The sequence below is a fragment of the Pteropus medius genome, unplaced genomic scaffold, assembly GCF_902729225.1.
Source record: "Pteropus medius unplaced genomic scaffold, Ma_sr-lr_union100, whole genome shotgun sequence".
Taxonomy (NCBI): domain Eukaryota; kingdom Metazoa; phylum Chordata; class Mammalia; order Chiroptera; family Pteropodidae; genus Pteropus; species Pteropus medius.
Genome location: NW_024354875.1, coordinates 494,092 through 518,032, shown reverse-complemented (window position 1 = coordinate 518,032; position 23,941 = coordinate 494,092). Strand labels below are relative to the sequence as shown.

The 23,941-nt window shown below is 52.5% G+C and overlaps 1 protein-coding gene across 3 annotated transcripts in view; it reads right to left on the bottom strand.

Annotated features, from left to right (window-relative positions):
• Positions 1–23,941, bottom strand: part of NGEF (neuronal guanine nucleotide exchange factor) — an 88,490-nt gene that overhangs the window by 5,093 nt on the left and 59,456 nt on the right. For all 3 annotated transcript variants that reach the window (XM_039855361.1, XM_039855363.1, XM_039855362.1), the window contains 6 exons: positions 21,865–22,172; positions 6,505–6,665; positions 5,156–5,308; positions 3,705–3,834; positions 2,813–2,887; positions 500–589 (listed from right to left, as the gene is read on the bottom strand). In XM_039855361.1, the coding sequence (XP_039711295.1) occupies positions 500–589; positions 2,813–2,887; positions 3,705–3,834; positions 5,156–5,308; positions 6,505–6,665; positions 21,865–22,172 (917 nt within the window). The remainder of the gene's footprint in view (positions 1–499; positions 590–2,812; positions 2,888–3,704; positions 3,835–5,155; positions 5,309–6,504; positions 6,666–21,864; positions 22,173–23,941) is intronic.

The window sequence follows — 23,941 nt, the reverse complement described above, 5'->3', positions numbered from 1 at the left end:
GGGCCAGTCTCTTGTCACTGGCAGTCAGCCCAGCAGGGGGAGCTACACTCCTGGGCCCAGAAGGCCATGGCTGCACCCCCGACCGGATGACCTCAGAGACTCTCGCTGGGCACTGTGTGGTCATGTGCCCACCTTGGGGCCCTTCGGCTCATTAATGCGGAAGCTCGAGGTCAAGCTGGGGGCGAAGGCTGGTAGCTCCCATCGGATCTTCAACTCTCTCAGCTGTAAGGATCCCCGGGCTGGTCCCTGCCTCGCACTTCGTGTAAACGAGAGCAGGCTGCCGTGGGGTCTCGGCTCAGAAGACAGTCTAGGCCAGTGTGACAGCCTGGTGACTTGTGGGAGGCAGGTGGGAGCCCAACAGCTAGGGGGTCAGGGAAGGCCTTGGGGGAAGGGACACTGCACTGAGGCCCATGGGTGGCCATTGAGGGAGCCTGGCCAGTGACCGACGCTCCAGGTCAGCTGGGCTGGGTTGGACCCACACAGGTGGGTGTGAGTTCACCTTGATCTTAAACTCCATCTTCTTCTGAATGCTGATCATCTGCTCCGTGCGGCTCATTTTCCTGACCCCCTCGTTGCATGCTTTTACCACCTAGGACAGGAACGGGGACACATCAGGCCATCTGCAGCCAGCTGTCCCCGGCCACTTCCTTCTGCTCACTCAGGCCCCAGAGGGCTGAACAACCACTGTGTCTAGACACTGGGCCCACAGCTGAGACTGACTGGCCCATCTCCATCAGGTTGGAACTCTTTTTTCTAATACCTTCTGGAACAAAAGCGAAGCGGGAAAACCTGTCAGGCTGTTGTGGTTCTCAGCCCTGGTGGAGAAGTTAGTGCCTCATCCTTCCCAGGAAGTATGCCTTGGAGGACATAAAGCGGCCCCTCCTGTCACCTAGAGAGACACTTAAACGATGGGATGTGCTTTCTCATCAGTCAGACTGGCAAAGGCAGATAGGCCGACAAGGCTCCAGGCTGGCCAAGTACGGGGACATAGACGCTGTCACACACTGTAGAGGAGTGTGGGTCCCCCACTTTCCTAGGAAGCAACCCAGGTACTAAGAGACCTAATAAAACCACATGTCCCGGGACTGCTGGGGACCATAGTCCGCCCTGCACCGTGTTGTCTGGAATAGAGCCCAGCACCCAGAGGCTCTCCGTATTTGTGAATGAGGATGGTTCTCAAAGATGTGGGAACTAGGATGCTTCCGGCAGCGTTCTTTAGAATGAGAAAAATACGTGTCATTGACCCAAATGTCCACCAGCTGGGATTGATCAGCGCTAATATAGCCACATGACCAAGTACTTTTAATGAACGCATTAAAAATTGCAAAAACTTTACCTGCACTAAATGGAAAGCAAGGCCGGCTTATAAACCACAAAGAACACGGTCGCATGTGCAGGCGCCTGTTTGGAAAGGTGTCTGGAAGGGCGCGGGCCAGCACGTCCACAGTGGGGCGTGGTGGGGGACCTGGTGTGACCTTCGCCATTTTCTTTTTACTTACGAGCACTTCCTGAATTTTTTTTTGTATTGCGTATCAATTGCTTTTATAAATTAGAAAAAAAGTCTTTATAAAGAAGGTCATCTGTGAGAAACAGGAGTACCTTCCATCACGAGGAAAAGAAAGAGAGATGACCACAGAAAAGAACTTAAAATGGAAAAGGCTTGCTGACTGCCAGGAGACCCTGCGGCACACGGGCCTCTCACGGGCCTCGATGGTCACTGGACTTCCCCGTGACCCAGTGTGGCCAGGTGCCTGGTGGGGGCTGGAATGAACTCCCATCCGGCCAGGTGTATAAGTTCCAGGGGTGAATACAGGGCTCTGAAAGATGCTGCCTGACCCATAGGTCGCTGACGCCGCCTGACCAGACCACACTGAGGCTCCAGCCTTTTAGCCACTAGGCTGGGAGGAGAGAGAGCTGTTTGCCCCAATATTCAAAGGGTGTAACTGCCGGAAGGATTCTGGTGGCCAACTGGTCTGAATACGGGGCGTGAGGAGAGGGCTGGGGGAAGATGGCTGCACAAACTTCAGACTCCTTGGGCCTCGGCGTGGCTCAGATGCCCACTGAGGCTCGTCCCTCTACTGAGCTTTTGCCACTGGGACAGGAAGTGGAAAGGACTCCCTAGCACCCATGCTCTCGTCCGTCGTGGGGTCACCGGCATGATGGCGGCCCCCGCACAGCTGCTAAGAACTGGCTCGCGGCTCCGGCTGACACCAGCAGACAGCGCTTTGAGAGCAGAAGGCGCCACGTGGGCCGAGCACGCGAGAACACGCACACTCGCGGGCCCCTCCCGCACAGCCCCCCCCCGCCCCCGGCTGCATCAGCAGCAGACACGGCTTCTCCACGTGTGGGCAGGGAAAGCCCAGGGCTCGGCAGGGCCGCTGAGTCCTCTCACAGAGATAGGAGAGTGGAGGTAGGGGTTTGGGGCGGTGCTACATCAGGGCTCAGGACCGGCCTCCCAGAGTCACAGGAGGGAAGACACTGGAAACAGGCAAGGACAAGCGGCCCCAGGGAGGCGGCTGCTGAGAACAGGCCTGTGGGTGGCAGCAGAGGTCAACGTGAGTACAGACTGCCTGGCTGCTGCCGAGTCCACCGGGGGCACACGACAGCCCTGTGAAGGAGGACGCGCCACTCTGCCCGGGCCACGCCTGGCCTGTTGTTTAGACCCAGTGACTTTTCTGCATTGCAAAAGCAAATATTAAAATGCATCTGCACTTCCCAGAGACACACGGACATGGGCGGTGCCGGACCAGGAAGGTAGGTCTAGGCGAGGACACGGTTTACTGAGAAATGCAGCAAGAGGAAGCGCGCTCACCAGCTCCAGTTCTCTGTGGGCATCCGAGGCGGTGCACTCACGCTCAGACCTTTCCTCCACTCTCTTCAGGATGTTCTGGGCACAGGGAAAGTCTGCGTTAATTCTCACGATGGCCGCTTCTCCCCTCTCTGCCCGCCCCGCCTGCAGTGGCGGCCCCCATGCTGCACTGGTCCAAATAGCCTCTCGTTGCTATGACGTCCATGTACAAAGGTCTCTACCGGGTGACAACGGAGGGCAGGAGAACCCTCAGCTGAGCCCAGGGTCGAGCATCCTGACCCACAGCTTTGCCCAGCTCTCAGGGGCTCCCCACGAGCCCGTCTCCCACGATGGGTAATCCTGAGGGCCATGCCGGAGCCCATGATCTCACCGCACAATGAAGGTCCGAGTGAAGGAGGCGACCCCGTGCTGGTGGGGCGGGCAGGGTCCAGCAGCGAGAAACGGGTCACACTCAGGGCCAGCCCTGTCCCCGAGGGTACTTGATGCTCGTGGCGGGCACCAGGGGCTCCCTACCCTCTCCTCTGGAACTGCCATTTGAAGCCACGTCACAATTAACCTCAAGGCTGTGCTGACCTTTCTGAGACTCTTTCCTGACCCCCTACCTGGTAGTGGCCAGGCGGTGACTCCCTACATGTTCCCTGTTTGCTTGTCCTCATGGCCACGACCACTTCCTGATTGCAAGTGTTCGTCCCTCTCTCCCCTCCGACAATGCGGCTCCCTGGGAGCAGGGACTGAGTGCCCCACTGCTTGGCACATAGTAGGAGCTTAATTAGGATTTATGTAATGAATGGACTTGCTAGAAAGCCAGCAGAGACCCGAATGACTGAAGGAAATGGTCTACGGCAGCAGAAGCAGACACGGGCCCGGTCTGCCTGTCGGATCGGGGAGGCGGTACCTGGACCAGCAGCTTGAGGCGCGTGATTCTCTGGAAAGGCAGGATGAGGAAGGAGGAGAGGGGCAGCCCCCTGCACTTGGGGTCCAGCTCCAGCTGTGCGATCAGCTCCCGAAAGGCGGCCTTCTCCTGGCTGGGGACACAGACGCGAGGGCAGGTTGCTGGCTGGCAGGAGGCGTGAGTCAGAGGCATTTCCTCCCTACTCGCAGCCTCATCGGAACCAGACAGCCCACAGGCACCGAGAACGCATCGACTAACTTATTTATCTATTTATTTTATGGAAATTAAGCTGTTCATGTACAAGTCATATGACAGTAGTGGCTTCACATGCCTGGCCCATGAAGACTTAGCAAACTCTGCTGTGCGTGGGAGGGCGAGCATCCTCACGTGGCCACGTCTATGAATCAGACGCACAGTTCAATGATTTACCCAGCTGGAACCTTGGCAAGGTAAACCCACGTAGTGACAGGAACAGGCAGCGGCTGGAAACAACTGCCAGAGAGAGCCTGTGCTGTCCCTGCCAGGCGGGGTCTGCAGGCGGGGTCTGCAGGCGGGGTCTGCAGGCGGGGTCTGCAGGCGGGCTGGGCGGTGGGCGGGGCCACTGCTGCCGAGGGCTCCAGGGCACTGCTGCTGGAGACCAGACGCAGGCCAGGACAGCATGTCAGCAGGGACAAGGACACTCAGCCTTGTCCTTGGGCCCAGACAGTCTGCACTCAGGGGCCACACAGAGTACCCTTGGGCACTGCAGTATCTAGATTCCTGTTCTCCTGTATGCTCGGCTTCTCGACACTTGCCCTCAAAACTGGCTTCCTGATTCCCTCCAATCCCAATCCCAAACCCAAACTGTAAAACACCCAAGCCCCCAAATACTCAAGCTTTAAAATATCCACAAGGGACAACACGCTGGGATGGAAAGGCCCAGTGAAGCGTAACGATTAGATGTCACTCCTGCGAAAGTCCTCGGAGTAGAGCTTAGAACATATCACGTGCCATACTGTCATGGAACCCAGGACAAGAATGCAAAGGGTCCAAAAGAGGCGAGTCGACCGAAAAATCATCTCGTCAACCAAAACGCCAAGAAAGTTTACGAAATGGGCAGATCAGCAAGACTTTCAACGGTGTCGCTAGGTGACCACCGAAAAGACTTCCTCCCACCCAGCCTTGCTGTGGCCTCGAGTTCAAATCACTTCCCTGACGTCTCGGGCCTCGAGCTGCCCTCTTGGCCTCAAACTCCCTTTCCTGCTCCTCACAGAGCTCTGCGCTGCCATTCTGGGCAGAGGTGCAGGGGCCGTGGCTGACCGCCTGGGGGTCAAGGTTCCTCTAGGGACACCGAGTCCCCGGGCACATGCCGGGCATGGATGCTGCCTGGGAAAGCAGAGGTCCGAGGACCCCGAGTGGAGCAGGGCTGCAGTCCTGCGTCTGCCTGCACTGGCCCCGCAGACTGGCTCACTCACAGCAGCTGCTTGTAGGTCCTCTCCTGGTACGTCTGGTTGCTGACGTAGGTGATGTAGACCGAGAAGTCGTTGGCCGCGTAATGGTGCACGATGTCGCACACGTCCGAGATGACAACGTTCTCCTCCATCCGTCGTTCCAGCTCCAGGAGGAACCTGCAGGAGGCAGTGGCCGGGGCTCAGGGCGCGGGGGGCAGACTCGGCTCGGACACACCAACAAACACGACAGGATGGGGTCCCAGCGCCGGTGGCAAATTTGGTCACATCGAGGAATCACTGTTTACTTTTTTTTAGGCAGAAATAGCATTAGAAGTATTCTTAAGCGAGAGAGACCTTATCCTTTAGCTACATACTGGTGGGTCTACAGTTGAAGTGACGACGGGGAAGGGTGGGGACATGGCGGGACCTGGATGTGGGAGCTTGGGGCTTGCTGCAGTCGGCATATTTGGAACTGTTCCTAATAAAATATAAATAAATACATAGATAAAAGACACTCCTCCTTCCCGTGAGGGCGAAGTGGCAGAGGCCGAGGGCGTCTCCAGGCTGCTCTGATCTCAGGCTCCTTCAACCCCCCAAGCCCGCTGCAGACGCGGAAGTGGGGTGTGGGTGTGGTGGGGGGAGCTGCTGCTCGGGGGCCGCGGAGAGCCAGCAGCTCTGCCACACTTCAGTTTTGCGTCTGAAGACTCGGGGCTGGAGCAGATGATCCGAAAGCGGAGTTCTGCTCGCTCAGTTGCAAAACTCCATGGCCCGCAGTGACAACGGTAAAGGCGTGTCTTGTGCTAGCGATGTGATTAGAGTTCATTCCTTCTTCGCGAGAACGCAGGAAGCAATGAATAGATGTCTGTCTACTCATCCTCTGCTCCGTAAAGGAGAAGGCCAGTTCTCATAACCAGGCCCACGTACCATGGCAAACACCATCCCGCTGGAGAGGAGAAAGCACCTATCCAGGGCTGCGCTCTGCACGGGCCCTCAGAGGGGCTCGGGGCCCTGTGGACACCCAGCCGGGGCTTCGCGACGTCATCGGGATAGAGAACAGCTTCCACGGACACCCCCGGAGCCGGTCATGGCACCAGGCACATGCCCGCCTGACTGCGCGGGATGCACGGATTACTCATGCTGACGGAAAGGGACCTGCAGCAGCAGTCCCGTCCAGGGGGACGTGACCGGCCGCCTGCCGGGAGGGGTGGCAGACCTTCGGGTTTATGTATTTATTCATATTTCCTTATAGAAAATTCCAATCACACAGAAGTAGAGAGACCTGCGTTACGAGCACTCACCACCTGCCTCAGCCATGCCCCGGGCGAGAAGGGTCGGAAAGCCAGGCCCCACGAGGACCGCAGCGGGTGGCTTACCGCTCACTGACGGCCATGACGTCCAGGACGTTGGAGAAGAGGATGTGCGACTCGGACGGGTGCAGGATCTTCTTCAGCCGCTCGTTCTCCATGAAGTGGGACACGAGCAGGCTCAGGCTTTTGTAGTAGGAGGCCTCGGAAGTGACCAGCTCGAACATGGCCTGCGTCAGGGACACGGGCAGAGCAGACAAGAGGGGACACAGTGGTTAGCCCCTAGGACTCACCCTGCAGGAGGCTGCCTGCCCCGTTCTCAGAGAGGCAGGGAGGCCTGGCAGGGGTCTTAAAAGTGAAAAACGGTGGATACAATGCTGAGGACACTCTCGTGGCTGATTACAGTGAAAACTGAAGACAACCTAGGGCCCAAAATACGGGACGAGGCATCAACACCAGAGGTGAGCCACATATCGGAGCCCGGGCAGGTGCTAGGGGTGACAGGTGTGGCTCCCGGTGTGCCACAGGAGGGACAGTCGGCACGAGAGGGATGTCTGGAAGGAAGTGGGCGGGGAGTGGAATTTAGGGGTGACTTTTACTCTTTTCTTTTTACTCAGGAAATTGAAAAATGAAAATATATTATTTTTTTCATGGTATGATTTTATAATGTAATCGCTAAAGCAATTTTCATTTGGAAAGAAATGGAGGCGGCTTTATCCCGCATCGCGATGATGCCTGATTATGGAGCCCGTGACAACGGCGCAGCCCATCGAAGCCGTTCTCTCGAATGCTGCCCTGCGAAGTGCAGGAAGCAGGCCTGGCTCCCCGGCCTCCCTCGCTCACGGGCAAAGCCAGCGACCTTTCCAGAGACCACCCGGCCCTTCCTCACCTTCCCCGTCACCCTCAGCTCTTCCTCGGCCTCGGACAGGTTCTGGTCCCACGGTGGCTGCCCCAAAGGGACAGCGTGGTAGGGTACATTATGCCCCCCGCCCCCCAAAAAAACCGTGTGCACATCTGGCACCTGTGACTGTGACCTTATTTGGAGAAAGGGTCTCTGTGGATGTAGTTCAGGGTGTCAAGGAGAGAAGAGCCTCCTGGATCGGGGGTCTAAATTCAGTAACAGGCAGAGGGAGACTTGACCCAGACACACAGGGGACAAGGCCACGCGAAGACAGAGGCAAGATGGCAGGGACGCCTGGCACCCGTGGAAGCTGGAAAAGGCAGACGGAGTCCTTGGAGCCCTTGGCGAGAGCGAGGCCCTGCCTGCCCACTCCGTGACTCCAGGCGTCCAGCCTCTACCACTGTGGGAGAATGAATAAATTCTTATTGCTTTAAGCCACCCAGTTTGTGGTCATCTGTTCCAGTGGCCCCAGGAAACGCACACAGACAGACGGACGGAGAGATAGACAAGCAGAGGACAGTGATGGGCGCCCCCACCCACGTCTCACTCCAATGCCCCCACTGTCAGGAAAGCTAGAGCCGCAGGGGTTAGGCAGGATGGGGGAAAGGAAGGGAGGCGGGGAAGGGGAGAGCAAGGAGGGGGCGGCATGTGTCCCCAACACACCAGGCTCTGTCCCATTTCATCCTCACCAGGCCCCCAGGAAGGACCTACAGAAGCTCCTGTTTTGACAAAAGAAAACAGGATGTGGAGGCTACAACATGCCCTCACGTCATCCTGCTGCTGGCGGGTCCAAGGGTGTCTGAGTCCTGGGCTCTGCCACGACCCCGCCCTGCCGTGTTAGACCTTGGCAGAGCAGGGGCGAATGGCAGGCGGCTGGCCTGACAGCCACCCTGTGCCTTCCGTGTAAAGCTGGACAGCCAACATGGCAAAGCACTTTAAAACATATGACATATTGGTGAGTGGGGGTGCTCATTAGCATAACCTGCCCAGTAACAGTGAGAAAGTCCCCCCACACACCACTCCAGATGTGGCCGCTAATTACAGACCCTGGGCCACCAGCAGCCTCAAGGGACCACCTGGGCTCCTAATGTCTGTCTGGTTTGAAACAGTGGCAGTGAGATGAGGTGCTTAAAGGAGCCCATGGCCTCTCCGTGATTGTCCCCATGTCATGGGTGCGTGGTTTAGTTATAGACATGAAGCCACAGGGAGCACAGCACTCTGGCCTTACCATCAGCAGAGCTGTGCCCCAGTGCTGAGCGAGGGCCCACCCTTCGTTCTGCCGGAGTCACCCCAGTGCACCCCACACACACACCTCCCTCCCTCAAGCCCTGCATGGCAAGATTGTGACTGTGACGAGCAGGAAGTTCCCCGGAAGCTTCTCTGTTGCCAATGCTGAAATCAAGTCATTTTCCTGCTGCTAAATTTAAGCTTCTTAAGAAAATGTCAAGCCATTACAGCTCATAAGTTCTAGGCAAATATAACTGAAAAAGAAAAGCACCCCAAAACTGATTCAGACGAGTGTTACCAAGAGAGGGGCAAACACCTTGCTCCAAACGCAGCACCGAAGAGAAAGCCACGTGTCCTTGAAGGACGCCTGGTGGGGACGCCTGGGACCCTCATGGTGACCTATCCCGGCTCAGTTCATCCAGACCCCTGGGTCGATGGCATCTTTGTCCTGACACCCGGAGGACAAGGGGTCAGGGCAGCTGGGCAGAGGCGGGGAGCTTTCCGCCGCGGACGTGCAGAGGGCTGGGGCCTGAATCATTGCTCACCAGTACTGGCCGAGCCCGTCCACAACGCTCACTCCCTCTCTCTCTGTTTATAGGCAATTAGTCATCTGTGAATTTTAGTTTTCCAGGGTGTTTGTCTTCGTTTTATATGTCAAATTATTTGCCCCATCAATATGGTTGTCTTTTCCTTGTCGGTAGTATGTTTACGCTCAGTCATTCCAGCCTTTGCAAGGCAGCATGGAGCTGACAGGGATCCAGGCCCTGCTCGTTCTTCATTCATTCATTCACTCATTCACCCATTCATTCTACAAACGTCTGCTGAGCACTGGTCTAGGCATCAGGCATTCAGCAGTGAACACGGGCAACTCCCTGTGGTCGCCAGAGCTGACATTCCAGGGGAGTGGAGACGAGGCAGACGGGACGATGCACTGGGGCAGATGGAGAGAGACGCTACAGAGCAGAGGTGTGTGTGAGTGCGAGTGAGCGTGAGCGTGTGAGCGTGAGTGTGCCACTGCAGGGAGTCCCTCCCTGGTAAAACCAGCACCTGCATCCCATCCCGCAGCCCCCTCCCTCCATCCACCATCCGGGCTCCCATCCTGGGCTGGGCTCACACAGGAGGCCTGTCCTCAGGGCTGCCTCAGTTAGACCAGCCCGAATTTGACGAATCAGGGCTTGGTCTCCCAGGGGCACTGTTCGTGCCTGATGGACTATTCCGTTTGGTATCTGCCAGTAATCATGTTGCTCCTCCCGCTGTATTCCGCCCCTGCCACGACTAAGCCACTGATGCCTGGATGCTTTGCCAAGGGTAAAATCCTCTGTGCTTATGCATCACAGGCCACTCCAGCCATTTCTCCCCAGGGGCCAGTCCAGGTGGTTTTGCAGTTGGCAAGGGCTGGGACGGGCCTGGCATCCACCATGGGCAGCAGAACAACAGAGTGGCCAACGAGTCAGCCAAACCTCTGTCGTGAGAATGGCTTCATCCTAGTAAGCCTCAGTTTCTGTATATGCAAAATGGGAACAGTCCCCAGCAGGAAGTGCGCAGCCTGGAACAGGCCCATGTCAAAGCATCGCTGTCGGTCTCCACCTCTCTGACCTCTGGCCATTGCGCTCCCAGGACCGTGCTTCACGTTGCTGCTCTGGCTAGAGGGGTCAAGGAGGGCTTGTCCCAGGAGGTGACACTGGCTTTGAGTCCCAAACTACGACAAGAAAGCCCATTGTTGGGGTGCAGAGAAGGGACTGGGGCTCAGGGAGGAGGCAGAGTCGGGGAGGTGGGGCTGTCCCCAGGCCACTGGAGGGGGTCGGGTAGGGTATGCGAACAACAGGCTCTTGTTGACATTTTGAGACCATCCCCTCTACCGGGGCAGAACCATGTGGGCCAGAACCAGGCAGCCTTGTTTTCATGAGTCTGTAATAACTACTGCTCCAAATGCTGAGTGTGTTCACACGCTTCCCGTGCCGGCCTGTGGACCCGAAGCCACGCCCCTCTGTGAACCCGAAGCCACGCCCCTCTGTGGACCCGAAGCCACGCCCCTCTGTGGGCCTGAGACTCGTCTGTCTCCCCACCGCTTTCCCCACCAAGTTCAGGAAGCGCGGGAGCACATTTTTCTCAGGAGATTTAGATTTTCCTCCAGAGAAAGGGAACAACACATCAGAGAAATCACCGGCACTCCAGCTGGGACTGTCACCGCAGTGTCTCTGGGGAGCCGCCGGGTTTAGCATCAGCTGGCGAGCATCTTCATAGTGTTATCCCAGCCCGCAGCCCCCTTCCATAGCATAGCCAGGAAGCAAAAGTAATCCCTCTGTGCCCAGGGTCTTGGGGTGGCCCGCTCACCCCCCCACCCCCACCCAGAGTCCCAGGCTCTTCTGAGGACCGACCGCCGCCAGGGGCCGGGTCCAAGCTCCCATTCGAGCGTCTGAATGGAACAGATCTAGGTAGCCTGTATTTTCACACCTGTCGTGGACCGACCTGTGTCCCCCAACGTTCACATGTTGAAGCCCCCACCTCCAATGTGACTGCATTTGGAGGTGAGGCCTTTGACGAGCAATGGAAGTGAATGAGGCCACAGGGCGGGGCTGATCCAGTGTGACTGGTGGCGGGAGAGGCACGAGGGGTGCCCACATGGAGGAAAGGCCCTGTGAGGACACGGTGAGAAGGTGGCCTCGCCAGACAGCCACCTGTGGCGCCTTGGACTTCCGGCCTCCAGCGCTGGGAGAAGCGAACCTCTGGGGCCAGGCCATCCAGTCCGAGCGTTGTGTCGTGGCGGCCACGGCACCCCCGGCACTCGCGCCCAGCTCGGGAACGCTGTCTGTCCGCACCTCGGGGCCCGGCATTAGGCCACGCCGCCCCCACTACCCGTCCGACCAGGCTGTGGGCTGGAGGGTGGCCCAGGAGGCCCCTCCTGACACTGACTCTCACCTCTCAGGGAACCAGGCGAGGTCAGACATTATCCTAAGTTGCCGTGAAGGAGGCCAAGGACCAGTGTCGAGAAAAACGAGGTGTTCTCTGCCGGGGCCCCGTGTCTCTGGGGAGGCTCAGGCCAGAATGATGGCTATTCACCAATATTCTCCAAAACAGCACATAATGCTTCCAAAAAAAAAAATTGCACAGGGGAGAAAAAGGCTATTTTGCAAGAACTGCTTACTACGGCGCAAGGGCCCCGCCGCCTGACGCGCACAGCAGCCGCACGGCGGCAGCGGCTTCTTTATAAAAACAGTTTTTAATGGCACTGGCTTCCGAGGAAAGAAAAAGCTGGGAAGACGACAGAGTGAGGAGACACGAGGCGAGGCTGAAATGTCTCCCCGGCCCGGGGTTTTGGGTGGCATTTACAGGAAGAGCGGGGGGCGTTACGCACAGTCTGCGGAGTTACGTCATTCTGGCATCACGGGGACCCCGGGCCCAGGCGCCAGGGGACCGCGGCTCTCCCGGCGGGTGGGTGTGTGGTCTGCGGTGGGGTTCAGCCCGGTGACGTTAAAACGTTATCCCAGGGTGTAGTCTTTCTCTAGTGCACATGGCCGACTGTCCAATTACCTGATCTGCACATGGCCTCGCTCCCTTCCTCATCTATGAAACAAAACCAACTCACTGTCTCGTTAGAAACGGGACAAGGCCGTTTTAGACCGTTTCTGGGGCGACATGCTGACCACCCCTGCGGCCCCATCTCTTTGTAGGTCTGTCAGCTGTTGTTTCTGCAGAAGGCCCCTCCGTCCCACACTGATCACAGGCTCTTTCCATGTTCTTAATCATCTTCTCAGCCTTACATGCTGCTTTCGAGTAGGTGCTGAATGGTAAATTTGTTTAAGGAAAACCTCTAGACTAGCACTCAGATGAGCCAGGCCTGGCATCCGGTTGATTATGCCGGGGGGTTAGTAATGCCCACCGACTCAATTTCTACCCAGAGGCTCGGCTCCCCAGCCCCCTGCTCCCTCGTGTCAGTCTGCATCTGTTTCAAAGACACGGTCAGCTGTGTTTGTCCTCCCTCCTTCCTGGCTCCCATGGGTCTGGACATCTGACATCTCTTGATGGCTTTCTCAAAGGCCTTGCCCCTGGTGCAGCAGGCACAGGAGACTCGATGCTCTGCATGTGGATAAGCACCTCCTAAGAGCTGGGGCTGTCAGGCACTGGGGACCCCGAGGTGATAAGACCTGAGGCCGCCTCGTTGGAGATCGCCAGCTCAGGAGACCACAGTGCTGGGAGCCTGGGTCCACGCTGCCCAGCTCTGCCCAGCTCACTCACTCCACAGACTTGTACCAAGAGCTGTCTCCAGGGAATGGCTGGGCTTAACACTGAGGACACAGAGGGACACAGAGGGACACAGACATGCTGTCGCTGAGGATGCAACTTGGGCACAGCTGATCACAGCTTATGGGCGATCCTCACGGTGACGTGGGAAAGCAGAGGAGGGGGCCTCGCCCCGGCGGTGGGGGGAGGCAGGCAGCCAGGGAAAGCTTCTGGAAGGAGCAGAGTCAAAGAACTAATAGGAGTTGGCCAGACAAAGGTGGGAATAAAAGCCTGCACTTCTCGGCTTGGTCCTATGATCAGAGGTGTTTGTGAAAATGCAGATTCTCGGGCCCTTCCCCAGATCTACAAATAACTCGTCTTTTAACAGGATGCCCACATCATCCTGAGGCATGTCAGAGTCTGAGGGCCCCTGGTGCCTGGGGTTGGGGGTCCCCAGCCCCAGAGCCTCTGCGTTCATCCTTCTTCTGCACTTGTCACCCTGAGTCCTAAATGTCAAGGTGCCTACCTGATACATGATTTTGCTGTCAGTGTTGCTTTGGCCTGGAGAGAGGGAGGGGGGACAAAGAGAAAGCCGGACAGAATGCTGAGGGCTGGAGTGTCCCTCCTGGAGCTTGCACCCCTAGAGGCCATGTGACATCCATCACCCACTGACACCTCGGTTCAGACCCCACAGTCCTGGCCCCTGCCCGCCACGTGCTGGCAAGAGTTATGGCCGCCTTGGCTGCCAAAGGCCTTGTGCTCAAGATGCTCAGTCTCTGTGCACCCCACAGACCCCAGAGACAACCCAAGGCCCTGGGGGCCGCGGACGCCCCAGCTGCTCAGGTGAGTGGTCTGTGCTGGGATGACCGCACGGCCCCTGTCCTCTGAAGGGTGTCAGCAGGAGCCAGGGAAAGGTGCTGCCAGGCCCTGCCATCAAAGGTCGAGGCACTCTCTCCTGGGGACCTCAGAGTGCCCACACGGCTACCCTGGGCGGATGCGCACCGTGCTCTGCCAGACCTCGCTTCCCCGGTCATCTGACCATAGGGGCACGAAGCTCTCCTCACCTCTGTGGCTAGCACAGGAATTCATACCACACAGGCATTAGGGGGATAGAAGTGACTCTAAAAAGGCTCCGAGTCTAGAAGAAGCCCCTAGAGTGTCTCTTTCTTCCGCAAATAGTAAGTGATGAAGTAAAACCCCACAGCCCATGCCCTCACCCGCCCTGTCCTCGCAGGAAACACAAAGACAGCCAAGGCTGAGCGAGTTCATGGGGCCTCGGCCGCCGCATGGTAACAACTATGGGATCAGGGGTCATGTATTAAATGCAAGCCATGCATGCATGCATGGGGGGGCTGGCGCACCCCTCTCCCACCAGCAGCCCAAACCCAAGCCTCCATAGGCTCTTGCACGTCTGAGCACCAATTGTTACGTTTTCTTAAGATGATCTGGTTAATAAGATAATTTACAAAAATCAATACATTCTAAAATAGGCAAAAATTTTAAGACACATGCTTGCGAAGATGCTCAGCCTCACTCATAGTGAGAGAAATGCAAATTAAAACCACAAGGAAATATCACTTACTATCTAACACACTGGTCAAGATAAAATCTTGGATGATGGGCCATATTGGTGATGGGAAACCAGCACTCTCATCTGTGGCTCAGTGTGAAGATAATCTGGCAGTATCTTCTCAAAAAAAATTTTTTTTAAAAATTCTGTTTAGCCATTCCCATTGTATTCCATTGTATAGATCTTAGTCTTTGATTGCTATAAATAATACTGCAATGAACACCCTTGATTCACAGCATTTCTAACTGCAAATGTCCATCAATGGGGGACTCGTTAAACAAATTATGGAACATCATAAACAATGGATCCCCACAAAGCTGAGAGAGAGAGAGAGAGAGAGAGAAAGAAGGAGAGAGAGAAGAAGGAGTCACTCTATCTGGGATGATATGGAAAGATTTATAACAATGTACATAATATTTTACCACTTGTAACACACACACACCCGGATGGCCAGGGGTTGGGGGGAGACATTCTTTCACTGTAAATCCATTTGCTCTCTTTGAACTTTATATCAGGAGGATAAATTATTTATCCAAAAGATTCATTTTAAAAATGATAAATGCTAACATTACCACTTTGTTAAAACAGTCATGTGTACGGTGCTTGCTTTCTAAGTCAAGTAGAAAGGAGACACATCTGGTGTTTTGAGTAATGGCTATTGTCCACCTTAAATTATGGGGCAAAAATCTCTGTTCCCTCCTAACTTGGGACTAATTTGCTGAGTTGTTAAGTTTTATCCTAAAGAGACAAATACGTGATGAGGGTTGGTAAATCAAATAACAATCACGATTTAATTCTTTGATAGAGGCAAATCGAATGTGAAGTAATTTCCTTCTAAAACAGTTTTCTTTTGGAAAAAAAAAAAAGGAAAGTATATTCGAGTTCTACATTGTGAAAATAGGTTGAAAACCAACAAAAATACAGGTCTGATGTCAGAGGCTGAGCAGACTCAGACTGTGAGTTATACCACAACTGGCTAGATCCCCTGGGAAGGCTGTTCCCTACCCTTGACATTCCCAAGAGGACAAAGCTGGAAGTCCTGTCTGGGCACGCTGGGGCTGTGCCATCACACATGCCAGCTGGGCAGGACGGCCCACATGAGTGTACGTGTGTCCCTGTTTCCTTGGAGATACTCAAAATATCATCCCTGCTCATTTTTCAAGCTCTGTACATCCAGCTCACCAAGATTAGGGACGATGGCCAGTCTGTCCCTTTCTATCTCCTTTACTGTGCAGGGGATGGCACCTCCAGGTTTTCCTGTGTTTCTCATGACACCAGTGTCAAGAGTAGCAAGAATCAAGTACTGGCTGATGCTTTGCCGATGGCAGTAACTGTCCACCCTACCCCCCAGTTGTAGTCCATCCTCTTTGCTTTTTATTCTCCTTTAAGGACAATTCTGTGTTCCACCACTTTCTGGAGAAGCCCCTGCCCACCCCCATTGGAACAGCCTACCCTTTCTGCCTCCTCCCTAACTTTGCAATTTATTTTCTCAAACCATTGCGTTCTCAAACAGGAACTTTGCCTAAATTAAAATGCCTAAATAAAAATGCCTAATTATTTTCTCGAACCGTTGCGTTCTCAAACAGGAACTCAAAAACCACTCCAATAAGTTTAAAAAACTAAATTACAAAAATCCTACACGACAGCTACCTAAGTTTGCTTTAAAAGATAGGAAACATATGATTTTGCTCTTGAATCCTGATTCTTCAACGGTTGATTAAGAGTCAGGTCTACCAAAAGGCCATCATTTGTTACTGTAAACTGTTGCTTTTGTAGCTAAAGAAAACGATGTTTCAACAACAGATTGAGCTGGCAGGGCAAGTTGCCTGACTTGCTCTGATGAATGAAATGATGGTCCGATGCGGAAGGCACTGATTTGGACCACGAAATCTAAAGATCCTGGTATTGCGCCCGCTGCTAGATATTAACAAAAGAGAAACTCACATTAAGCTCTTTAAGATAAATATGAAAAGTCGGAAGCCCGTGTGCCCATGTTACTTACTACTGCTCATGACTGCATTTATTGTTAGGTCATCCCATATTTATTTAACTATCTTTATCTAAACATTAGAAATGACAAAAATGTAATTTATTAAATATCTTCTCTGCCCTCTCCGCCATAGATGTAATGTTCTATCCTGCCTTTTCAAAACTTAATACGTCATGAATATTCACCCGTCCTTTGAGTAGCTATGCACTGTCTTACTAAACAAGTCCCCTGCCATTGGGCATTTAGGTTTCTTCCCCAAATTCTTCCTCTAATTTTTGCTGGACTGAACATCCTAACAAATATTAGTGCACATTTCTAATTATTTTTCAAGATAAATTTCTAAAAATAGAAACACTAGACAGTGTACGAATTCTTATAAGGGTTGATACAAGTATTGCTATACTCATTTAAAAATCTCCCAACACTGGGTTTTCAATATATTTACATTTAAAAGTCTCTGCCATTTTGAAATGTCTGTGTTCAATGTGGCTTTAACTGATACCTGTGAGTTTGGTTTTTTTCCCCTTCCCTCATTTAATAACTGGCCATTTGCAGAGAAATGTTTTGCTGATTTTCCTTTTGGTGCTCATAGTTTTCTTATTGACGGAGCTTTCTAATGGATCGAAACCTGGATTTTGCTGCTATAGACAAAACCAACTAATTTTTGCATGTTTATCTTATAATTGGACACCTCCCTGAACTGCCTTATTGGGCCCTGTATTTCGGACTCCCTCAGGATGTTTAAGCAGGCAAGCGTCACTGGCAGGTAAGGGTAGTTTGGGCTTCCCTTCTTCATGGCTTCGTCTTATTCCTTTCTTTGTCTTCTGTGCTGGCTAGAGCTTCCACAGCGACATCAGTGTCCACAAGCATTACTGTCTTGCCTTTATTGCCACCAATAATTCTTCATTAAGTATGATTTCGAATATAGACCTTCCTGTAAACTATACTCCTTATAAATTGAGATATTCCTTATGAATATTCCTGAAATATTCCTTATAAACTTCAGAAATATTCCTTATAAACTTCCTTATGAACAAATACTACAGCCCTTTCAACCTCTTGGAAGATCAGAGTATTTTTCTCCTCTTGCCTATTGATAGGATAAATTTTGGTCCCAAACATTTCACGATCTTTGCATTAATTTACACGTGTTCAGTGTATGCTATTCTCTTACTGTATCTCTGGATTTGATTTTCTTATGTTTTATGTAAATTTTTTTGTCTTAATTCACAGTGAGACAGATCTGTGTTTTATTTTTTGGTGGGGGAAGAGAGTATTTATTTTGTTGGGTCAAACAAAATGAAGACATTCAACACTTTTTTTTACAATGTGTTAGTTTTTAAATTAACAGACAGTAAAATTGACTTCTTTGGGGTGTACCGTTCTCTGAATTTTAACATGTGTGTAGAATCTTCCAACACTACAACCAGGACACACAACAGAGCCATCACTCCAAAAACTCCCTGTGCCAGCCTGTTTGAGTCACACTCTTCCCCACCCCTCACCCTGGCAACTACTGATCTGCTTGCTCTCTGTCACTATAGGTTTGTCTGGTTTGAATTGTCACATAAATGGCATCGCGTAGTATGTAACCTTTCTAATTTCTCTCACTCAGCAAGATGCCTTTGAGAGTCACCTAAGTTGTGCGTATCAACTTTTGAGTACTGAACAGTGAGCCATGTGTGGGTGTCCCAGACCCTACCTATCCGCCCAACCCAAACCGGGTTGTTTCCGGTTTGGGGCAATGATGAACAGAATGACTATAAATGTTCACGTACAGGTTTCTGTGCGATCATAACTTTTTATTTCTCCAGGGCAGGAGTTCTCACCCAGGAACTATTTTTGCTCCCCAGAGGACACCCAGCTAGGTCTAGAGACGTTCGTGGTTGTCACGGCTTGGGGTAGGGGTACCACTAGCACCTAGTGAGCGAGGCCAGGGGTGCTGCGAAGCCTCTTGCAGTGCAAGGGACAAACCCCACAACAATGGCCCAGCCCGCATTGAAGAGTGCTGCTGTTGAGATGCTGCTTCAGGTAAATACCAAGGACTGGACCGCTGGGCCGTGGGGTGTCTGTTTCACTTTATAAGAAACCGATGACTCTAAGCCCCGCCATGTCTTGCCTGCACGTTAAGTGTTCAGTAGCCACATGTGGCCAGTGGGGCAGCACAGATTTAGGGAGGAAAAAGTTCAGTAAAAATATTTTAAATCAAATTCATTATTTTTTTCAGATCTCTTATATTCCTGTCACGTTCCATGCCCGTATGGTAATTTCTGCCCATGTTCCTGACAGACTCCGCTCTGTCTGGTGGCTACTGCATCATAATAGTTTAAAACAGTTATCTTTTCATTGTAAAGTGGACCTCTTGGGAACGGCCTTCCTAATCCAGACACAACATCCAGAAGAATAGGTTTAAATAAATAAAAAGACTGGCAGATTTTCTATAATAGAAAAAAGAGTTTTACGTGACAAAGAACACCCTGAACACAAAGTGAGAAGGCAAATTAAATGCCCAATCAGCCTGTTACCAGCTTGTCACGTGTGTGAACTCCCAACTCAGTGATACGGGTTCTCTGACCATCCCCATTTCATGGGTAAGGATACGGAGGCACAGAGAGGTTAGGTAACCTGACCAGGGTCACACAGCTAAGAAGTAGCAGAACTAGGATTCAAACCCAGGCAGCTGAGGTCTCGTGCCTGTGTGTGTAACCCCTGTGCTACATCACCTCCCCTATACTGTGCTGGGAAAGAAAACATTTGAAACATATTAAAAATTTGACATTTGGAATGTGTAAAAAGCTGCTATCAATCAAGAAGACAAATATATAAACAGCTCAATAGAAAAAACAGCAAAGGACAGAACAGGCAATTCACAGACAAAGAAACAGAAACAGCCAGCACGCATGCGGAAAGATGCTCAACTTCCACGTCATCAGGACAGGCAGGTCACGACAAGGTATGATTTTCCAACCAACAGATTAGATGTTTGCCGACAGGGCTGGGATGGCCTGTAAAAATGGGCTCTCACACTGCCGAGATCATGGGAGGCGTGTACTGCCTTTTTGAATGGCTCAACCACCACTTGAAATGCACTTCACCTCTGACCAGCAATTCCACTCTTAGGCCTCTGTCCTACAGCAATGGTCCCGCAGGAGCACAAACGTGCCCGCACACAGATGCTCTGCTAAGCAAGCTCCACGGCCAACGTGCCAAGTTCAACTAACTACACTCATTCCCTGCAAAGCCACACAGGGACAGAGCTGAGCGCTGGGGCAGGAGGACACTCTGCAGGCCACCTGCACACTTCATCCACCTGAGTCCCTCGCGTTCGTCCTTAAACTTATTCGAGCCATTGGTACTTGCTATGTACTATGTCCGTTAGTGATAAAAGCTAAAGAATTTTCGGTACGAAGAGAGTTGTTTTACAAAAACAGCTGAAAGTAAAGGCAGGTTGTTAGAAACCAAAACCCAAATCAAACTGCTGATGAATAAAATGAGTGGAAAGCATCATAAAGATCTGTAAGGATTCTTCACGTAAAAGTCTTCCTAAGTGTCTAAACTCCCAAATCCAACGCTGCATTATGGCGATACCAGGAGACAAGGCAGATCCAGCCTGTTCTCTGGTTAGGCCCCAGGGGCCAAGGGCAGGCCTGCGCACATTTATTTGCATTGCTTGTATTTTTTTAAGCAAGGAAATATATGAACGAGTTGGTTAATTTTAAAACATTTAAAAATGAAGCGATACCTTTATCAACGTAAAGGGTACCGTCCGCTGTACAAAACGACTCCCGTGCCCTGTGGCATCTCCCCCTGCCCTGAATTTTACTGTCAAGGGCCCTGCTTTTAGCTTTGCTTTTATAGAAGGCTTATATCTTGTTTTAAGTTCTACTAGGCTTTTATCTCTAGGCTTTCCAAAGTATTTAAAACCTTCCTTTCTCTAATTATCAAGGTAAAAAAAAATAAGCATTCCCCCCCAAAACTAATCTCTTTTCCCTGCTCTGAGGACCAAAACAAACAAACAAACAAATAAAATAAACCCTTCCCCATCGTGGTAATATTTTATGAAAGTAGCCAAATGCAAAAGTGTCATATGATTCCTTTTACATGAAAGTCAGTGTTAGGGACGGTGGCCCGTCTGTGGCCGGCGGAGCCCCTGGGTGTCTCCTGGGACGACCAGCCGCAGGGGATTCCTTTGCATCTCGGAGCATCGTCTACATGTCTGCTTTCAGGGGGCAGAGCCTGGTGAGCTCTTCTCCGCCCAGCTCCGCCCAGCTCCGCCTGCCTCAGTGGAGATGCCCCCTGGCCTCCGACTGCGCGTCATTTCTGGTGGGGTCAGTGGCTTCTAGATGTCTCCTCACCAGGAACTGATGACAAGACATCATTTATACCGGAAGTTCCATCTAGAACTCCTGAGGCAGCCACTTATAAACCACTGCTCGTGGGCCTGGGGATGCCAACGTCTAAACCAATTTCTCCTGGTTCTACTGAATAGGACACAGGTGAAGTGTGGGTGGCCCCTTGAAAACCAGTTTTATCAGCCTCTGTGGGGTGCAAATGCATCCCCACACGGCCGGCATCCGAGTCACACCTCCCTGGTCAGGAAGCACCTCAACCCTGGTCATCCACTCCGTGCACAGTCTGCATCTATCTGCCTTTTCAATAAACGAGAAGAGCAAATGTTTCTATAGAACCTGGCACAGGAGCAGAACCAGAACATCAGGTGTCAGGACTGCGGGGTGAGGGTGACGGGGGCGGCGGGGGGGTGCCGTGACAGGACAGATGACGGACTTCGGACGGATCAAGGTGGAAAAACCCAATCTCTTCATTTCCCCTCGATCCCCGCTTTTAAAATCTCAGAGCACACACATGCTTGCGTGCTCCCCGCTTCTCTCGACCGACCTCTGTCCTTGCTCTCTGCCGGCCTCGGCTCTCTTGGCCAGACTGGCCTTCGACACCCAGGTAATCTTCGCTCAGCTACACTGAACTCTGAGATGTCTTAGCTGCTCACTACTGCTACGGCTCCTTTGTCGTTGGTTACTTCTCCCCACTAGCAGCAAACCATGAGGATGGGGAAGCCTGCCTGGACCACATGTGGGAGGGGAAGAGACCTGAGTGCCAGGTCTCTGCACCCGGTCCCAGGGGTGGGCATGCCTGGGGCCTTCTGTCAGAGCCCCCGCTCCACTCTTCCGAGGTTCAGGCGACTGCAGAATGAAGTTGCGGGTAAGACCGTGAGTGAGAAGCAAAGCACCGGTGACCGGAGCGATTTCATAGTCCGTTTGCACCGATCACGCTGGCGACCCGTGCGCCAGGAGAGTCCCCATCACGAAAACAGCGAGTGAAATGACTCGGTAATGCGACTGGGCTATCCCAGGAGGCAATGGGGTGTTGTTTGTGCACCAGTGTGAACTCTCCTGCATGTTGTAGGTGGAGAACCCTGCCAGTCATTCAATCTTCCCACGAGCCCGCGGGGGCGGGGCCTCTCCCCACGCCAGTGACCCGCCTCCTGCCCCAGGCGCCCCTTACCTCCTGCAGTTTGATCTCCTCGGGCTGGAGGATGTCCAGCACCCCGCTGCTCCGAATCTCAGGGAGATCCTGCCAGAGGTTGAACCTCGAGTGGGGGTTGCTGAGCAGGCAGATCTGCGGCAGAGCCTTCCTCTCCGGCGGGCTTGCCAGCTCCTCCTCCTCCTCCTCCTCCTCCTCCTCCTCCTCACCATCCATCTCCTCGCTGGCCGGGGAGCCCGGGGTATTAGTTTGTATCTCTGCATCCTGTTGCCTCCTGGTCTCAATTTCCTGGAGAGTTGATTTATCTCGGTATTCCTGATACAGGAGCCCTGAAATCAGATAGAACTGGAATGAAGAAAAGTAAATAATTTCCAATGACGCTCTTTCCGAATCTCTAAGTCGAAGCTTTGCTCTCTTACTCAGGGCAAGGGCTCTGCCTGTGACACACGGCCAGACCCACACCTGTCTCGGGAAGGGCTCTACCACGGAGTACACGGCCGCAAGGATTGGCATGTGCAAGTTTTTTCAACAAAGAATAAAGAGATCCCCGAACTGATTTAACAATCCAATCACATAAATGCACGCTTTCCCCATGTGTGCCTGGCAAACGACGAGGATCTACAACTTGATGTTTAATAACCAGTGTGTGCAGAGTGGATGGAAATGTCCCAATTACATTTGGACATCCCAACAGGATGCTTTCCACAGCCTTAAACGCTTCCTTATTAAAACCCAAGTATATTCATTTGTGAACTGGGAGTAGTTGTCAATTCTCATTTTGAAGGAAAAAATATTTCAGCAGCTTTAGGATTCACAAGGGAAACAAACATTCCTTTTTTGCTTTCGCAGTTTCAGACCTCCTTCCCTGACCAACTGCGCTTGAAATAAGTTCATTACAAGTCTCCAAGGTGATTTGGGGGTACATATGAAGCAGCCCAGAGGTAGCACCTCCATAGGGAAAAACTCATTTCGGACATCCTGTACAGAGAGGCAGAAAGCTTCAGTGACGAGGTGGGTCCCAGCCCAGGCAGAGGGGAAGAGGGGCAGGTTGGGGAGGGGGAGTGGGAATCCTGCCAGGAGTGAGGCTGGGAGGAGAGGGGGTCAGACCCCAAGGGTCTTGTCTGCTTGCTGTGCCCTGGAGGCGGCAGTCCGTCCTGTGGGCAAGAGGGAGGCCCCAAGAGACCTCCGGCAAGCAGCTCTGGTCTAAACTTGGGGAAGCCCACGGATGGGAAGAAAGAGGCTGTGACACTTCTCCATCTGAAAATGATGACAGAGGCCCGAGTGCAGTGGTGATGGAAGGACAGAGCCATGCTTGATTCGGGGGACAGTGACAAGGTGGTTGGCGGGTCCTGGGGACTGGCTGGTGCTGCTGCGTCACTGATAACATCCAGGTGACCAGTTTGGCAACAAGGTCAGGTGGCCCCATTCGAGGAGATGAGGAACTCAAGTGGAGGGTCCAACGGGGGGAGGGGGTGGTGGAGAGGTCCGGTGGGTAGCCGGACACACTGGTCTGGAGGGCAGTCGGGGCCCCTCGATATGTCTGTCTGTAAAACAAAGATGGTTTTCCCAGGAAACTTCTGGTAAGGATAAATGTACCACTTGTACAAAAGCACTCTCTCTTGTAATGCAGTACAAATGTTAGCTATTATTCCTTCTTTATCTAATTGTTAAATATATCTAAACAGTAGAAAAAAGAAGGGAAGAAAAACCGACTAACTTTGAAATCTTGAATGCGGCTGGATAGATTAGATTCATAAACAGGAACGGAATAAATGTGCCCTGTGGATTAAAACAGTTGGCTCCCTATGCTCCATGACACTAAATTACAAAGCCTTTATGTGAGTCTGTAGCATTTACTTTAAAAAAAGAAATAAATAAGGCCTCATAAGTTTGCAATGTTATAATCCACCAGAATACAACACGGAGTTAATCTGACAAAGGAATGAAAAAGAAAATCAAAGTCTAAGCTAAATGCGATCCAAATTGAAGGTCCATAAAGACAGAGGTTTAACATGGCCACATACACCGGTTCAGTCGTAAGCATGACGTCACAAATTTTGCTGACATTGAAGCAATGACACTCCTGTGGTTCTGATCC